This window comes from Platalea leucorodia (genome assembly GCF_965183815.1).
Source record: "Platalea leucorodia genome assembly, chromosome: Z".
Lineage (NCBI taxonomy): Eukaryota > Metazoa > Chordata > Aves > Pelecaniformes > Threskiornithidae > Platalea > Platalea leucorodia.
The window spans coordinates 77,163,311-77,181,756 of record NC_138858.1 but is presented as its reverse complement, the minus strand read 5'-3'; the positions used below and the strand labels follow the sequence as shown (position 1 = coordinate 77,181,756).

General features: G+C 38.1%; 1 protein-coding gene across 1 annotated transcript in view; it reads right to left on the bottom strand.

Annotated features, from left to right (window-relative positions):
- Window positions 1–1,566: 1,566 nt before the first annotated feature.
- The window catches only part of UGCG (UDP-glucose ceramide glucosyltransferase), a 30,635-nt gene continuing 13,755 nt past the window's right edge, over window positions 1,567–18,446 (bottom strand). The window contains exons 2-9 of the mRNA XM_082335737.1: window positions 12,530–12,671; window positions 8,785–8,887; window positions 7,683–7,784; window positions 7,131–7,243; window positions 5,077–5,255; window positions 3,734–3,820; window positions 3,125–3,314; window positions 1,567–1,781 (exon numbers count right to left, since the gene is read on the bottom strand). Of these exons, the coding sequence (XP_082191863.1) occupies window positions 1,611–1,781; window positions 3,125–3,314; window positions 3,734–3,820; window positions 5,077–5,255; window positions 7,131–7,243; window positions 7,683–7,784; window positions 8,785–8,887; window positions 12,530–12,671 (1,087 nt within the window). The 3' untranslated portion in view covers window positions 1,567–1,610. The remainder of the gene's footprint in view (window positions 1,782–3,124; window positions 3,315–3,733; window positions 3,821–5,076; window positions 5,256–7,130; window positions 7,244–7,682; window positions 7,785–8,784; window positions 8,888–12,529; window positions 12,672–18,446) is intronic.

The window sequence follows — 18,446 nt, the reverse complement described above, 5'->3', positions numbered from 1 at the left end:
GCCCAGAGTATGTTTTACAACACATACATACACATTACACTTGTGTAGCATATGACAGGATTGGCTCAGTACGGTAAAAGTGTTCATTTTTATAAGTACATGTCATTATTGCTAATATGCTACACGTTATCATCCAACTTTTAAAGCTGCTTTGTTGGCATTAGCCTTGTAATTAGCAGCTCACATTCATGGTGGCAATATGCTATTCCATCTGAAGAAAAGTAAAGCAGCATAAATACAATTATGAAAACAAAAGGCTTATGCAACATCCCTCTCTAGCTTTGTTTTGTTTTCTTAATTAAAAAGTGTTCGAAGAAAACAAGTCCAGTTCACCACAAATTAGGAAGTCTCACAATGAGGTTGGAAACCAAGCTACAGGGAGCAGAGAGGGGAAAAACACGGCATGCATTATAATCTAGTCCTTTTAGTCATACCACTGGAATACAAAAGTCCAATTTAAAGGCTAGACTAACAGTAGAAGGCAAAAAGCCAAGAGTAGACTTAGTTTGATATTTAAATTAAGATTACAATTTTAATCAGTAACAGCAAACTCACCTGGCCTTTTAATACAGTCACAATATCTACTGCAATTGAATACTTAATTATGACTAGTATAGGTATGTATGTTCACTTTAAAAAGATATTAAATACCTGCATCATGAAATTACATTCTTAAGACATTGTGTAAGAAAATAGCTCATGTGTGAAATGTTTCTGAAACGTATTTCTGCTCCCTCTACCACCTACTATGTCCCTCACACACACGCCACCCCCCACCCCCCATCAAAGCATTCACTCACAGGGAAAAACAAACACCCCTTAAAAAAGGATGGAAGTATTGAAGGGGACCAGCTTGGCTAGTTACAGCACAGTGCTTAACAAGGTTCAAGACAGAACCAGATCAGAGTTGGCCAAAAGATGCCCACAATACATGCCTGACCGGTAATTCCTTCCAACTCATTCTATCAAACTCAGTCCACTTTTGGTTCATTGCAATGACTAAAGTATTTCATATATACATATAGACACAAGACTCCAGCTTTACTTTAGTTTGTTTTTGCAAAGCGTTTTTACCTTTCCATTCATTTTGTTCTGCAGCAACTACAAGAGGTAGGCATAAAGCATTTAAGAGCTTCTTTCCCAAGGTCCTGTTACTAGCTCAATTCAGTGGGATAAAACAGAAATCATCTGTACTTCTGTGATTTTACTCGGTACAGTCTTGTACAATCCAGCTGGAAAATAGCTATGTGAACCCTGGATTTGCTAGGCTAGCACACCATGGAGTAAGAAGCTGTTCATATCCAGGTGGATACTTTTTTTTTTTTTTTTAAAGAGTTTACTGCAGAGCATTCCTATAGAAAGTAGATGTCAGGACCAATTCTCTCCATTTCTATTTGTACACAGGAGCAAGGTACCATTTGGCCAAGACTACAGATGTATTTTCACAGATGCAAGTGCCATGCAAAAATAAATTAAAGAACAGATACCAAAACATACAAGTAATAAAACTACTGAAGGTAGATTTTCTTAAAAGTACTTATATAAACAATTTATAATACTTTTCTCCCCCCCCCCTTCTCTTTTTGACATTCACAGTTATAAAGCTGTGGCTATACATCAAGAATTTCTTCTGCAGTGCCTCCACAACGTAATCTGTAGCGTCCTGTCCTCCAGCTAATAGTGGGGTCCCACAAAGCAGATAGGAAAATATAAATTGTCATGGATTCTCTGATGAACCAAGCTACTGCATAATCAAGTTTTGAAAAACACAGAGCACCACCCTAGGAATATAAAAAAAAAAAGTATTTCAACATACTGATTATTCAAAATAAATTTTAAAATAAAACATTTGTGTTACAGATAAATCTATTCTAAAGCTTATTATACAGATTTACATCAATAGCGTATTTTTTTATAAGCCCCAACCATTTTCCTCTTCAAGATATGATTACCCGTATTAAACATGAGGAGCTTAGCAGAATGACCCAGAAGGTTTGAAGAAAGACTTGTATGTAGAGCAAAAGGCAAGAAGAAGTGTGATAATTTCACTTTTTTCATTTTGAAGCTTTGTAAAACTGTATTCAAGCAGACACTGGGTTTTTGCCACAGACCCCAGAAGAAGAGCATCTAGACAGAACACTCCTGCATGTTCCCAGAGGAGTGAATTTCAAATAAAAAAGTCTTTGGCCTATTGCATAGGAAAAGTGAGACTAAAAAAAAAGCTTATAGCCTCTCTATATTATCTGCTCCTTTGAGAATTTCCAGCTACACGCAGAGTTGGAAATCAAAGAGGCTTCAGAAGAAGAGTAGGCACAAAGCTCTTTTACATGCTGCACATGGTGAGAAAAGTAATCAGAAAGGTGACTTAAACTGACCTTCTGGAGTCCTACAGAATCAACACAAGGCCTAACTTTTTTTTATTTCCAGTATGTGTTAAGACTACTAAACAAATATTTTTCAGTATTATGAGAACTATTTGATAAGTCTGAATACACAAGTAATTCTGGATTAGATGTGGATGGAATATGGTCACAGCAGAAAGTAGTTTAAGTAGTTCCTACAGCATTAGAAGAACAAATGCTGTTCTGATTTATGACATCTTTCTATATTAAAAGTTTTTTTGAGGCCTCACTTCTAGTGAGGGGAAGATTTTATTTTTAGAAGTAGGCTACAGCTGTCTTCTAAGTCCATTATTGCCGAAATAGAGGGAAAAATAGAGTACATATACACCTCAATAAATACAAGACAAAGTGACAACTAAGATAAAAGAAAAAAACATAAAATACCACAAAGCTGTTGTTCTTGTACTGTTAAAAAAAAGTTTAAAATTTCTGGATATGCCTAGGTAGACCAGACTGGAAACATGAAGATTAAGGGGACAGATATGCAAACTTTCAGAACCTAGGTAGAGGCAGGTGCATATAGAAAACAAAATTACAACGAGGCACACTCACTCGTTTTCATGCTACTATAACCGAAGCTGGAAGACCGAGAAGTAACAGGATTTGACCTGTTATCTCCTTGATGTCAAGAGAATTATTTTATTATAATTAGGCTTAGCTTTTTGCTGAAGTAGATGGCACTAGTAATTTTAATAACCTCCAAAGAAAGTGAAGCTACGTACCTGAACACCTTTTAGTTGAATATAGTCAAATATAAACCACGCCAAGCAGTGACACATGAAAAATACCATTATATCCCATCTAAACACATGATGAGCTGCCCATCCAATAACTAGACTGGCAACAAAGCACTCTGAGATTGGCTCACAAATTATTGTGGCAGGCAACATATTAATTCGCAGTTTGGCCCACCTAGAAAAAGACAAACAAATCAGTTCTGACTTTGCATTATTCTTTATGTCCTCCTCCCCCACCTCATCAAATGACGAGCCATCACGGTCTTTTCTGGCAATGTTAGTTTAATCTCATTTCATTTACACCTCCAAATAAAATATTGCAAAAATTCTCCCTGTCAAAGATACTGCATATAGCATTTAAAAGGTACTAAGCAGGTTTTTTAATACTTGTATCAGTCATACTTCTGTGGAAAGTCAGTGCCTCTGTCCCAACGCTAACAAGGACTGTGCATCAAGCTGTGCATTGGAACTTCGGCATTCTGGACATTAGATCAAATTAGCATGGAAAATTTATTCCCTCTCATTTTCAGGTTATCCACATCAGAAGCAGGTGACAGGGGTGGGTGGGAGAGGAAGTAAGGATTAAAATTTTACCTGATCATTCTGGACTGAAACTGAGAAATAGAATATGAACCAGAGTTTTGCATTGCAACTTGTGTGGCCATTGCAAATTTCCAGCCCCTGAAAAATGAATGTATTATTATGAAAACACGCAAATAAGAGATTCAAACAACTAGAGAACAAACATCCAAGAATTTTATTAGGCTTGAAAAGTTTCTTTGGCATATGTGCCGTATTATTACAATGGGTATAAGCAAAAAAATTAAGTGTATTTTATCAAGTCTCTTCATTGGAAAAAAGCAAATACCACTTGAATAATACTTAAACTTGGAAAATAATTAAATACTCAAACTTTCTTCTAAAGGAATTGACAATGATATGGCCTAATTATTTCTAAAAGACTATATTGATAGGACAAAGCACGTGCCATATGCATGTTTGCTGTACACATGTGAAGCTCACCTGAATACCTATATTTACAGTATGTACCATGTGTTTAAAAAGAAGATTTAAACTGCACTTAAAGCAATAAACTCAGTTATCTGGACAGGCTGGCTCGATAGGCCATGGCCAATTGTACGATGTCGAAAAAGGCCAAGTGCCAGGTCCTGCACTTGGGTCACAACCACCCCATGTAACAACGCTGCAGGCTTGGGGAGGAGTGGCTGGAGAGCTGCCTGGCAGAAAAGGACCTGGGGGTGCTGGTTGACAGCGCCTGAACATGAGCCAGCAGTGTGCTCAGGTGGCCAAGAGGACCAATGGCATCCTGGCCTGTATCAGGAATAGTGTGGCCAGCAGGACCAGGGAGGTGATAGTGCCCCTGTACTCGGCACTGGTGAGGCCGCACCTCGAGTACTGTGTTCAGTTTTGGGCCCCTCACTCCAAGAAGGACATCGAGGTGCTGGAGCGTGTCCAGAGAAGGGCAACGAAGCTGGTGAAAGGTCTGGAGCACAAGTCTTATGAGGAGCGGCTGAGGGAGCTGGGGTTGTTTAGTCTGGAGAAGAGGAGGCTGAGGGGAGACCTTATTGCTCTCTACAACTACCTGAAAGGAGGCTGTAGCGTGGTGGGGGTTGGGTTGGTCTGTTCTCCCAAGTAACAAGCGATAGGATGAGAGCAAATGGCCTCAAGTTGCACCAGGGCAGGTTTAGGCTGGATATCAGGAAAAACTTCTTCACTGAAAGGGTAGTGAGGCACTGGAACAGGCTGCCCAGGGAAGTGACTGAGTCCCCACCTCTGGATGTATTTAAAAGAGGTGCAGATGCGGTGCTTAGGGACATGGTTTAGTGGTGGACTTGGCAGTGCTAGGTTGACGGTTGGACTCAATGCCCTTAAAGGTCTTTTCCAACCTAAACGATTCTATGATTCAGTCATCTTACCGGTCAGCTATAGCTTTGGCCATAAAGTAATCTTCAGCAATATATTGCGCAAAAGCTATCAGTCCTCCAGCTTGGTCCAAGACGTCCTTCCTCATCAAGCATGACATTCCTGTTACACACTTAAAGCCAGTTAAGTTGGCTGAAATATATGACCTTGGATGTGAAGTTCCAAAATAAACCTGCCAAAACAAGATAAGGCTTTTAAAACTCTACGTGTATTTATGCAAGTACTACTCACTGACAGCTCTTTCCTCCAAAAACGTTTGGAGGGCAAAATGTGTTAGACGTGGCCAATCATGACGGGGTATTTGGAAAGATCTTTACCACCAGTCTAAGAAATCTAGTCTACCACCAAATCTGAGAAATCTAGTAGTGATATTGGCTGTGTTTTTACAAATCTATATGTGGGTTTTAAACCCACATATTAAACTACCATATTCCATTTGGTATTTAATTTCTAATTTATTGAGGTTGAGGAATACATACATTAAAAATCCATTAAGTAACTTACTAATCACTAGGATTAATGTATCATTTGGTGGTAGCTGACAGACATGCTGTCTCCTGCCCCTTATAAAGATTAACTGCATTACTGCATACATGTTCTTACAAACTTACTATATGGTTGTACAGAAGCAGGTGAATTTTTTTTTACTTAATGTACTTGCAAACAGAAAGAGCAAAGAAAAAACTCAGATTGTTAGCAAGTCTTTTTACAAGATTCAATAACTTAAAACTAGGAGTGTCCTATAAAGAGACAGTGGGAATGAATGCTAGCACCTCTCACTACTGTTCTTCCTATATATGGCCTTCGCACTGGTCTTACTAATCAGTAACTCATTCAAGAAAAGGCATGCTCATCTTGCAGTATACTGGATCTGGAAGCAAAAAGATCTTCCAGGAATATAGAGGCAGAAGTTGTAATTCTTGCTACTGTAGCACGTAGCAGTACTAACAGTTTTGTGCTATAGCTCCTTGCTCTTCTCTTGTAACAGGAAATTCAGACTTCCTGTCACCAAAATCACAGGAGCTGCCCTCTCTCCATGCAATGAAGGAGTACTGAATTTCACTGCACTTTCATCTCTCACATTTCTGCCTTTGACACACATTAGTTAGCCTTGGGGCCAAAATGCCTTATACATGCCAGCTTAGAATACAAGATAGTTTATTAAATTACATGCCTTGAGACACAAGGAACAAACAAGAAAACTCAACCTCTTCATTCTACAAAAGAGAACTTACTGAAAAAGAAGAGAGGGGAGAATAGGACAGAATGAGTGATATGAAGATGGTGGACAGGAATCAACTGTTCACTTTCTCTTCCAAAACAAGTATTAAGAGACAGGAAATAGCACTATAGAAGAACAAGGGTCAGAGTGAACAAGGTGGTGGCTCCTGGAACAGATAGTAGATCTATGGAACTTCCTGGTAAAGACAGTTATAGGCGTTCAAAATCCATATGGACTCAAAGAAAGAATGGAAAAGTAAGAAATCTGTTCTTACTAAAATACTAATATATTGAGGATTAGTAAATATACAAGTCTACTTCCTGCTCAGGAAGTCTCTCAGCTGAAAATTGCAGAAAGTAAAGACAGTATTACAGGAAAACAGGATGTAAGCCTTACTTGTGTTCTACTCTCCTCAAAGGCTCTGCTTAGAACCCCTGCTGGAAATAAGATACTGTGTGAGCTTGACTTTGCTCTGACCTGTTATGGCCATTTCTGTGTTCCTTTTCAGACATCAAAATAGAATTAATGGCCCTTTCTGACTAGGCACTAGAAAGAGTTCTTCAGTTTTTAATTAATTTTTAAATAAAATTCATCATTTTAATCCTCTAATCTTTATTGTTTGCATTGTAAACTTAAATATTGAATCAATGTTCAGAGCGCCACAGTAGAATTTTGAAGCATTTAAGTCATCCTAGGTAGTCTGAAGTGTGACTGCAGCTGAAAATGAACACTTCTTCACTCAAAAGGTGCAAGAGGCACTACACAACTTTTAATCAGCAAGGTCTTGCAAAAAAAAAAAAAAAAAAGAGACAACATCACACTCACCTGTTCAAGGGTAGCAGCAAAACCCTGTCTGTCTGCAACATAGGGAAGCCCATGGACCAAGCCTACTTTTTCAGTCATTTGATTGGCCATATCTGTCAGGGTGTCTGGCGTTACTATGTAACAAATGAAAAAGGGAGTTCATTGAGCAATTCTGTCATTAGCAGGCTACTGTATAGAGACACCGATTCCTCTTTCTATTACCAGTATCAAGAGCACATATATTTTGATGCACAGTATTTTGGAGCAACAAAGTTTCAGAAGAGTAGTAATAGTGATTAACATCATTATTATGATCAACAACAAATACAACAGAAACAGTTTGAACAGTATTTTTTAAATGGAATTTTCACCTTTAATTAGAGATTAGAGGTTATTTTAGAGATTAAGGTGACATTAGAGATTAAAGGTAATTTTTATACCATGGAAATATTTTTTTCCAGATTTCTAACTTTCATTTCTGCGTGTATTCTCAAAATAATCTCCAACAACTGCTTGCTTACAGGGAGCAAGAGCAATGTAACAGTCAGCACATTACACCACACACACCCCTACCTCTGATTCCACTATCACAAATCCATATGAGATCATATTTGGCAACTTCATAGCCAGGCATTAAGTTGTTAATCTTGGGGTTGATGCCAACCTTCTTGCCACCTGAAAAATACAAACATCATACACAAATAATGTATGGGGTTTTTTTGGAATTCAGACTCAATACCCAAAATATTTAGAGATATTAACTGAAGAACAGTAAATGTTTACCCATCAATTCTTAAAGTCCACTTTTATGAAAATAATTTAAAATTTAAGTATTCCTTCACTTCCATATTTTAGATCTTACTACAACTACACGGAAAATTAAAAGAAAAAAGATATTTAAATACTTCCTCAAAACGGCAGGGTTACAAGGTTAATGTAATTAAAGGGCAGCAGAACTACAAAGTTTATTACTACATTCTGTAAGGTAAATATTCTCTACCTCTTAAGAGGACCGATTATGATCATTATACTCTACAGTAATTTTAGCAGACAAATGAAAAAGGAGCAGAATAAAGTGAGACACACTCTTTTGCTCCTAACTTACAGAATGGTTCAGTTTTTTTCATGTCAGAGGAAAAAAAAAAAAAGAGACATTCTACTACCTAGATCTAATATACCTTACCTCCTCTAATTCAAATGTGAAGTGAAGAGAGCCCTACAGCCTAAGCTGATGAAAATGAGTTGTTGCAGGACCTCAAGCTCAAATACAGCCACAACTCCAAGTCACTTCCTACACATTTAGTTCAGTGCAAAGACAGGATTTCATAGAATCATAATCATTAAGGTTGGAAAAGACCCTTAAGATCATAGAGTCCAACCATTAACCCAGCACTGCCTAGTCCACGGCTAAACCATGTCCTTAAACTGCTGTATTTCAGATTTAGAAGGAAAAAGTTGTGGGGGTTGCATAAATCATTCTTCCTAGAGTTTTTTTTTGGACTGACGTCACAGATTATGACTGCAAACTTACTTCTTTACCCCAAACAGATGATTAAGCTATAGAACCAACACGGGCTGAACAAGACGACTATTTATTTTAGAATGCTGTGTATGGAGTTGAAGACCTAGTAACATTTTACAAGTAAGAGTCCCACCTTCGAGTTGCACTGCTTACCTATGAACAGTCTAGCATCAACATTCGGGTATTTGCCAAGGAGCTTTTTGCACACATCAATAGCTGGATCATCATGATCTTGCACACAGAGCAGTACTTCATACTAGTAAAAACAAAAATGTATACACTCACATTAATTTACACACACACGCTTAATATCAATATGGTCTAGGGAATAAAGCTCAACAGTGCACCAAACTGAAAAAATAAGGAGCACTGCTATAGAATTTAAAATAAAACCAAGGCGGTTATTTTACAGCTAAATAAGACTATTTTTAAGGCACTACCAAGTACTTGTGAAAAAACAACCAAGCCTCTATCCCAATAAACTCTTGTACTGAGGAACATTAATTTTCCTGTTATCAGAAGGGTTTCTTTTAGGCATGAAGCAAGACAGCCTGGGACACAAGATAAAATTTTTATTTCCATTTCCATTTTTATTCACATATCAATCTTAAATCCAATTTATATTCAATGAAATTACAGCACACAAAATATTGAAGGAATAATGTTGTGATATGCTTGACTACATATCTCTGAACGACATCTTTTTTTGTAGATGCATACACACAACAGAGTTGGAAGACCACCCACAGAGACCAGTATATGTATACTTGATTGTATAATAAAGCTAAGCTCAGGAACCTGTATATTCATATGTAATGTATGTGTATTTTCCTTATTAATAGAATAGTGGTTAAAAAAAAAAGAGGTAAGGGAAAACTGTAGCTGTTTCAGCAATCAAGCTACAAGCTTGTTACGTGAGCTACAGACAGTGGGGGAAGAAACAGCATTTTAAGATCACTCAACGTTTTGAGACAGCTTTGCAAGCTTTGATGGAGGTATTTCTGTTTCTGCATTAACAGCAAATTCCTTCAATACTCCTTACTTGACGTAACCTTCCTCTCTCCCTGTTAAGATCACTGAACTATTACAACAAGTTATCAGAGCTCCAATCCAAAGAAAATTCAGAAAATGCAAATTTCTGATCAACATACCTAGAAGCCATTTTTTCAAGTCCAAGATTTAAAAATTCAATCTCATTAAGAACAGTTTTCTTGGACCTCATTTGATATAGCCGTTGTAAATAAGAGTCCCAACTAGTGGTCAAAACAGTTCTCATTCTCCCTTATACTATTTTATCACCTCACTGAACTTTATTTTCAGTAAACCACTTAAGCAAAAAATAATCCAAACTTTGAAAGCTGCCTCTGGGCTCAATGATGACAATCTCTCATGTTCTTGTTCAGTAAGAAGTATTTCATGTAACAGAAGACATTAAGTTAAATAAATACATTCTTTCAAGAAAAAATGGTATTGTTAAATACAAAAAAACCCAACAACTCTAACTGCATTCAGAATATTGTGGAAGCTTAAAATCATTAACCACTAAATGAGAGTTGGTAAGACTTGGTGTAGCACTACAAACTGTCAGACAAACACATCTCTACCTCTCAGAATGCAAACCAAAAGCCAATTTGCCTAAAGAGTGAGTAGTATTTGATTCCTATCATTTTACCAGCACGGAAAATGGAATTTAAAGGGTAAAAGACCTGTCTCATTAAGCAGACAGGTCTTTCCACCACAACAGAACAATCCTGACGGCATGAACACCATAGAAATTGCCAACTGAAGAAATTAGTTCTTTATTGCTCATCTAATTAAACATGTAAAAGAACAACCATTTTTACTAGTAAGGAAATAACTAATCTTCAGTCCACAGTTGCAATGACACTTCTATATCCCTATTCTCCAAGAAATCCAACCAGTAATAATAAAAAACTTTGACATTGTGGTATTTGAAAACAGAAAAATTCACAGTAAATGGCCTTTGTATGCAGTAACAAAGTAAAGAACAACAAAATGTATGACTAAAGCAGAAGAAAGACAAAGATGCTTATCTACATAAACATTACAATCAGGTTCATTTGGACATAACGTGAATAGAAAGATTTCTGTCAAATTTACAATGCTCAGTAGGTAAGAACTGTTCACTGATAAAAATATTACACTTATGTCCTGCAGTTTAGAAGCTGCATAACTGGCTTCTATGCAAGACAAGATTATTTCACACATGGGGTATCACAGGAGAGTTTCAGAGAATCAGTGTCCCTGCAGGTTGAACTCAGCTTCACTGGAACAAGTTTAAGATTCTTCTTTCCTAATAATTTTTCCCTGGAGAGATGAATTTTGAATGCCAGGCAATACTGTTGTTCTAATTTTTATGGTGTAATGTCAATCTCTTAAATGAAGTATTTTTGTAGTTATTGTACAGAAGTGTTTTCAAACAGTTTAGGGATCTTGCTTGTACTCTATAATCTGTGCCCTTGTAAACAGAAGCATTCATACCTCCCATTTGCACTCTCTTTAGGAAAAATATGATTGTCACTATTGTCATCAGAAATTCAGATTTGTGTGGAGTAGCAATATTTTAAGATTGCCACCCATATGTATAAGTTACAAGAAGTAAGGGTCAAGACTGTCTCTCATAAAGCAAGATCCAGCATAACTATTTTTCTGAATTCTCAAACAAATTCGATTTGCAGTCAAATGTTTCAGCTGCATAATGTTTTGATGCTCATTATAGTCATAAAATAGCTTAACATATTGTTGCAGCTTCTTTGCACTGTCTGCAATATTGGCATACAGAGCATGCCTCAAGTATGCTTTAAACTTATCTTGGCCACACTTAATCTTTATTGCACTTCTGTTGAGCTGAAATGATTCAAATGTTCACGCCTGAAGTTTTTCAAAAGGCCCCAAGCTTCACTACAGAAAAACTATCCAACTTTTAATAAGTTTCAAATTGTGGGGGTTTTTTTGTTTGTTTTACCCTGCCTACTTAGGAGTAAGTGTAAAGCTCTCAGAATACACAAATGAAACTCGCTGTACAGCTTACACATACCTCTGACCTTTTACAGCTGAAGCCACAGTGTCAGAAGCAGTTTCGAGAAGAATTGAGAAAAGAGTTTTTATTAAAAGTAAATTACAAGTTTTAGAACTCAGGAGATATGCAGTAGCAAATGTAGTCCTTTTTCCATCCACAGGAGCATGAACAATGCAGCAAGCATTTGCAGATTTCTCCTTTAAGTTATAAGCTCCTTAGAGCAAGGACAGCATCTGACGTGCTTATCACTTATATTACTTATCGCTTATATTACAAAGTCAAACAGTGTTCGAGAGCAAATGCAAGCTTTTATTAACTATGTTTCCCAACACCAATAGGTGGCTTGGAGACTATCCTACCTAGCAACAACTGGTGAGGTACACCACCTCATCGTCGAGCAATTCTTCCTTGGATGAGCCATCAGTAAGAACACCTGAAAGTTTCAGGCTATCAGTTAAGACAATCTTTTAGATTCTCTTTTATTCCCTTTTAGAGAATCTGTTACAGAGAAGTACCTAATTGGGGACCATGTCTGGCCTCTCAAATGATTTTTTTATAGAATCTTTTACAGACTGAAGGGTTTCATACTGCTATAAACACCACAATACTGGAATAATGATTAAATAAATCTTAGTGAAGTGTAGAGTACATTTCGTTCCTAAGCCTTGGTCATATTCATCTACTGCTTTTTAAAAAGCGGTAACTTTTGTTTGCAACACGTAAAATGTGTAATTATGCATTTCCTGTGGAAGGAAGAACAATCCAAGACATAATCAAGTTGCATAGTTCTAGTCCAGGCTACTGATAGGACTTTTGGAGGCATGGGAGGAAAAAAAAGACACTAAATGTTATACATACTTTTGGATAATCCAGTTCAAAGAACGTTTCTAAGTTGTTGATCAGGTTAGGATCCACACCTTTTAATGGCTTAAGAAGTGAAACACCAGGAAGCTTGCTATATGGCTGCTTGTCTGTGGCTTTCTTATTGAGGTGGAGGCGTCTGTAACGAGAAATAACATACATCACCACATAAAGAAAATATGCTAGAGAACTCCATTCAAAATACAGTCAGAACTAAGAAAGCTTGGGAGTTAAAATTGCTGCAAAAAAATTAGTTTTGGTTGTAGAAACAACAGCTATTTTTACATCTGACAGTTGACGTGTCAGAGACAATGCCTAGAACACCCTTAGTATTGTATGTAGGTTAAATTCAACCTTACTCAAACATTTCAGATTAATGCATTTTTCACAATGCATTTTGAACAATAAGAGTATCACTTTTTTCAAACTACACAGGAGACAAGATTTTTCTGCCTTCCTCCATAGCATTAAAACTTACAGTATTATAATAGCATAATAGGAAAAAACAATTTACCGTAAACAAGGCAAAAAAAAAAAGAGAAGGGTCAGGTGCTTTTTCCTGCATTAATTCATGCAAAACTTAAAGCAAACTGAAAGCACAGGGGAAACAGTTGATCCTACTGATCAACTTGTTAACAAACACTTGTAAGAAAAGGATAAGGATCAATCAACTGCAATATAAAAATCCTAGAAACTGGAAATCAGGCTGGGTCAGAAGCATAGATAAACTGAGAACACAATTCCAAACAGTCACTAGTATTTCAGCAATGAATATACAAAGTAAATTGACGATCATGTCACAACTCACTAACATGCATGTTTAATCCTACACTGCTGTGTGAATAAATGCAAAATTAAATTCTGAAAGCTTGATGGGCCAGTACACAATCAAATGTGCATCAAGTAAATACATATATAAATTTAAATAACTGGAGAAAAAGTATGTGGTAAAACCTAAAATTTGCAAATTAGGCTATATACTGCATAGTGTAGTTCTCTAACATGCATAGTAGTAAGATTGAAAGAATATTTTGTTGCAGGATGTACCTAATGGTATCAATTCTTAACTTAAAGACTTTCACACTTTAAAATTCACAAGATGCTGCCTCAAACACACAAAAAATGGGACTAGCGTTGCTTCATACTGGTTAAATGGTTAAAAAAACAAAGTCAAGTTCCTAGGAAGCAGGCTGCTGAAGAATGTGCCTGACTGAGTGAAGTTACTGAACTATGAAGGAGCTCCATTAAGAATAGACTCCAGTAGTTCTCTAGAGTTTTTTTTCCTGAAATGGGACAGTGACATCCTTACACGTTACCTCATCACCCTCCCCTGCCCCCCAACATGCTCCCTTCAGGCAGGTTTGCAGCTGGACACCAGCGGCATAATGCTGTTACAGAGAGCAAACGATGGGCTCACTAAAAAGACGGAAGGACAAAGCAGATGATGTCCTTGTACTGTTATCGAGTCCAAGCCTAGGCACTGCAGAGGTAAATTGAAATAGCCTTGCTGAGCAATCAACAGCCAAGGGACAGTCAGACCAAAGTAAAAAAAAAAGCAATAGTTCAGACAGCTACCACAGATAAAGATTTCCTTACCAATTCTCACAAATATAACAGCAAACAAGGGCTTTAGTGCCAATAAGGGAGAGAGTCAAGAATACAACTTTGACCAGGAGGGGAAAAAGGTAGATAATGGGAAAAAAAAAAAACACCAACAAAACACCACAACCAAAAAAGCCCAAAACCAGTACGCCATTTAAAACAGACTGTAGCAATGCACATAGCTTTGTACAGAGGCAAAAGCCTTAATGAAGAGGAAATAAGAGAAGTGGCAGAGTAAATGGAAAAAGCTAAGGAGAGAAAGGATGAAGACAGACTTAATGCAGGACTGCGATAAAGAATAAGCACCAAGTGATAAAACTGCAGAATCTTGCAAGGTATCATAGTACAAACCATGCTGACACACAGGATTATGCAGGTGATTGAACGACATAAGGAAAATCCTACACATGGTATAAGAGAGGGAAACCTTTAAAGCATGCAAATGAGGCATACAGCATTGCCAGGAGCTATTCAGCTATGAAACACCATACACTGAGACTTTTGACAGAGTACAGCTCAGTACGGTAAGACTGTCTCTAACATGCTATCTTAAAAATAAGACTCCAGTTCATGTTTTATTCATAATGCTGCACAAAAGCGGCAGCCTGCCATCCTGAAAGCACTGTGGTATTGTGACACTAAGGTAAAGCAATTTCCACGCCAGTAATTGCAATGCTTAGTTACACTTTATGGAGCAAGAGGCAAATTAACAGTAAACGAGATCATTTTACAGTGAAAAGGACTATTTGTGAAGTGGCATATTCTGAAGAATTGAAAGGTTACAACTGAAAACCTACCATCACCAGAGAAACAGACCAACCATTATAAAAAACAAGTTACAATAAATCAAATTAAGGCTAACATTTAACATGGAAGTCAAAATAATAGACTAAATTTAAACAACATTAACATTGTTGATGCAGGTATGTTCTAAATGAAGTTATGTATCACAGAACATGCACCAAAGTCTCCAAAGTAGAGTTAAGGTGAAGCAGTATGTTGCTATTTTCGAGCACTACTTGTGCTTATAGTGGTTCAGTTCTCTCAGGTGTTGTGATCCCAGTGATCTTCATTACCATGGAGCATGTATGATACAGTTCAAAATTATAAAGGAAAGCAATCCTTTCCAACTGCATCATGTACAGAACATTATATATCATTCTGCATTGAAATTAGCCCAAAGCAGTGAAAAACTAACTATACAGATGTACTTGCTTAACGCATTTTTTTCTACCTCTGCCTAATGCAGTAAGCTGCAGAAAAACACTACACCAAGGAATGTATAACAACTTTGAGCTCTGAAACAGATGCTGGCAGAGCACTATTTAAAGGCACTTTCAGATCCTGTGTGTGAAAGACCAGTAGCCAGGTTATCTATAAGCACTTTTGCACCTACATATATTAAATAGATCAGCCTGCAATCCCTATGTAGTGAAACTGTGGCATTCCTTCTAAGAAGTCTGGTGCTGGTGTATGTAGGTGGGGAAAGAAAAAAGCAGCAGGATGCATAATGGTGTCAGGAGCTATAGTTCAGCTATCCTATATCATGTAAGAGGCATCTGCAAAATGTTCTCAAACTTAGTTCCTTAATACGGTAATAATTAACCCACAGAAGCAACTGTAATCTAGATTTCTTCTCTCAGCAGAGGAAAAAAGTATTTCCAAACACAAATCCAAGCTACCGAGTTATCACTGCCCAGTATATTGTATGACTAATTCTTGCTAACCTGTATCAAATTAAGCAACAAAACTTTTGGTTTTTTTAAAGGCCAAGACTACACTTCCTCCCCCCATCTCATTAAGGGCAGGAGAATATTCTAGCAAAAACAAAAAGCTCGCCACAGCAGACAGACTGCTGGGTCTCTCAGCTGGGATAGTAACATACGCCTTTTAAAAGCAGCTGAAAAAAATGTAAACGCTCTTCACTCACTCATTTCAACCTTCCCTCCGCAGCAACTTTACTTAAAGAATTATCCTATTAGGGGGAGTTAAGTAATTCTTGGTCAGAAGTTTGTAACAGATACTTAAATATTGCAAGACAGCACTAACAAAATGCAGGAAGCACCGAAGACACCCATTGAAGGCTATGGTTCCACAGGCCATCGAGATAAGCCAGCAGGTCATTACTTCTGAAAGGGGCTGTTTTCCTGCTCCTACTTCTGGATTTACCTACTCCCGTCTTCCTCAGTTTGTTTTCACAGTAGTGAGCTGAACCATCGCACACAGGTGTTTGTGGAGTGTTGGTCTGGTGAAGAGTAACAGACAGGAGATCTCTGCTTGAACAGGAGAAGTAAAATGTAAGGTTATCCTGCTTCTTTTAGCAACAGAGAGGTAAAAAGGATGAGCTCCCCACATCTTCCTCACTTTTTATACGTATCTTGTGTTAAAACATCTCCAAAAGTAGGTACCTTTATGCACAGAGGAAAAAAAGAAGTTTGCTACAGATACACCACACTGGTCAGAGCATTAAATACAACAGAAAGAAAGATTGAAGGAGTTCAAAAACTATTAGAGACAATCCCTAAATTTATGAAAGGATTAACAGCGCCCTTGCTTCACAAAGACTAATATTAGCCCATTTAAAATCCTACCACATTAATGTAATGGTATACTGACAATTCCACATAAGAGGGCATAGATAGCTACCAAATAAGATTCAGTATCTCACAGCAGTAACTTTTTATACAGTCATCTGACCATTTTACAATTAAGTAACCAAGAACACTTTTTATATAGAGATGGTACTTTTATATATAAGAATAATATATGCATAATTATATATTCATAGATGGAATAAGATTTTATTTATAGATATAAGAGTCATGAATTCAAGACAGCATTTGGCTTAGGAGCTACAGTGCAAGCCTTTGCCTGCCTGTGAAGGCGGGAAGGAAGGGGTCTGCACGAGCAGCCTTTGTCATAGCTGTGGCCCACCCCACTGGGAAGCAAAACAAGACACTTGGGCATGGAGGCAGAGAGAAGCACGAGAGCACTCTCTGCAATGACACAACCAAGCCTGAATAACACACTACTATCAAGTACTTATTTCTCATACTGCTCTACCGAGATTTAAGCACACAGGCATACTACCGTGCATTAAGAGGCCTACTACAGTATTACTCCTTTTCAGGGACCTCTGAGTCTTCAGACAGATTTGAAATCCACAAAACAGATCAAACAAAAAACATCACCTGTGGCCACAGACCTCCTAGCAAATGGACAGAATTACTCTTAAACCAAGAACTAAACACCTTGATGTTCTTTTCAACCTTTTTCCCCCTAGAGTGGAACTTTATAACATAGCTGAACCAGTTTAACTACAGGCTACTGCTCAGAGGCACCCCCTCTTTTTCTGGCACGTGCTGTGCTTCCCAGTGGTGCTGACACTTGTCTGATCCCACAGTGACCTAGCTGAGATACTTAAACCGCCACGCAACTATTACCCCATTTGTAATGTTAGCATTTTGTCAGTTTAACTTAGCAAGTACACAGTTTGAAAGCATGTGGCAAGGTGACCATGCAGCTTCACTAGCAGCAAAGATCCCCCAGTGTTCCTTCTCCTCTGTGCTGCCATCAACACCACCCAAACAAGACATCGTGCCAGTACCAATGCCCATACAATCCTGCTTCAATTCACTCAACAGAAACTTAAATCTGGCTTTTTCCTCCCACTTCAGGTTGTCTTCTACCAAAATAGAGTCAGAGCACCTTAGGGAAGGCTGCAAGAAGCTCCAGAGCATGTTCCAGAAGGTGGCTGTGAATGTGCTGCCAAGGTCATGGGAGAAGAGAAGGAATAAGGTCTCCTTCCTCCTCAGGCTTCAGTGGGCTTCCAGAAGAGCTGAGCTGCCCATGGATGAGCAGCATAAGCCCACTCACCATGGAGTCAGAGGAGGACCAGTGTCAGCACAAAGGAAGCATCGGGGAACACCACCTTCCTCTAGAAATGTATGAGGATCAGAGTCAGTTTCCTGAAAACTCTTCCACAACCAACTCTGCACCACAGTTTTCCTTTACAGCACTCACTCCCTTATAGCTTGCTCCCTGCCCTTATTTGCCCACCAGAAACAGCTAACCAGATTACTAGTAGAAAATACTGCCAGTATTCACAAGCAACTCTTGAAGTAATACTTAAGGCATGCCACCCTTCTGCCCCTCCTGGCTGAGAGGAAGACATTGCCCCACAGAAATGTGCTGGTGCCAGTTCAGGACACCTTTGCTTGGCTGCTGGCAGGGGCCAACCCATCCCACCAGCCAACCAGCAAGTTCTCAGGCAGGCAGTCTTCCCCATCCTCCACCCTTGCCCCTTGCTTAC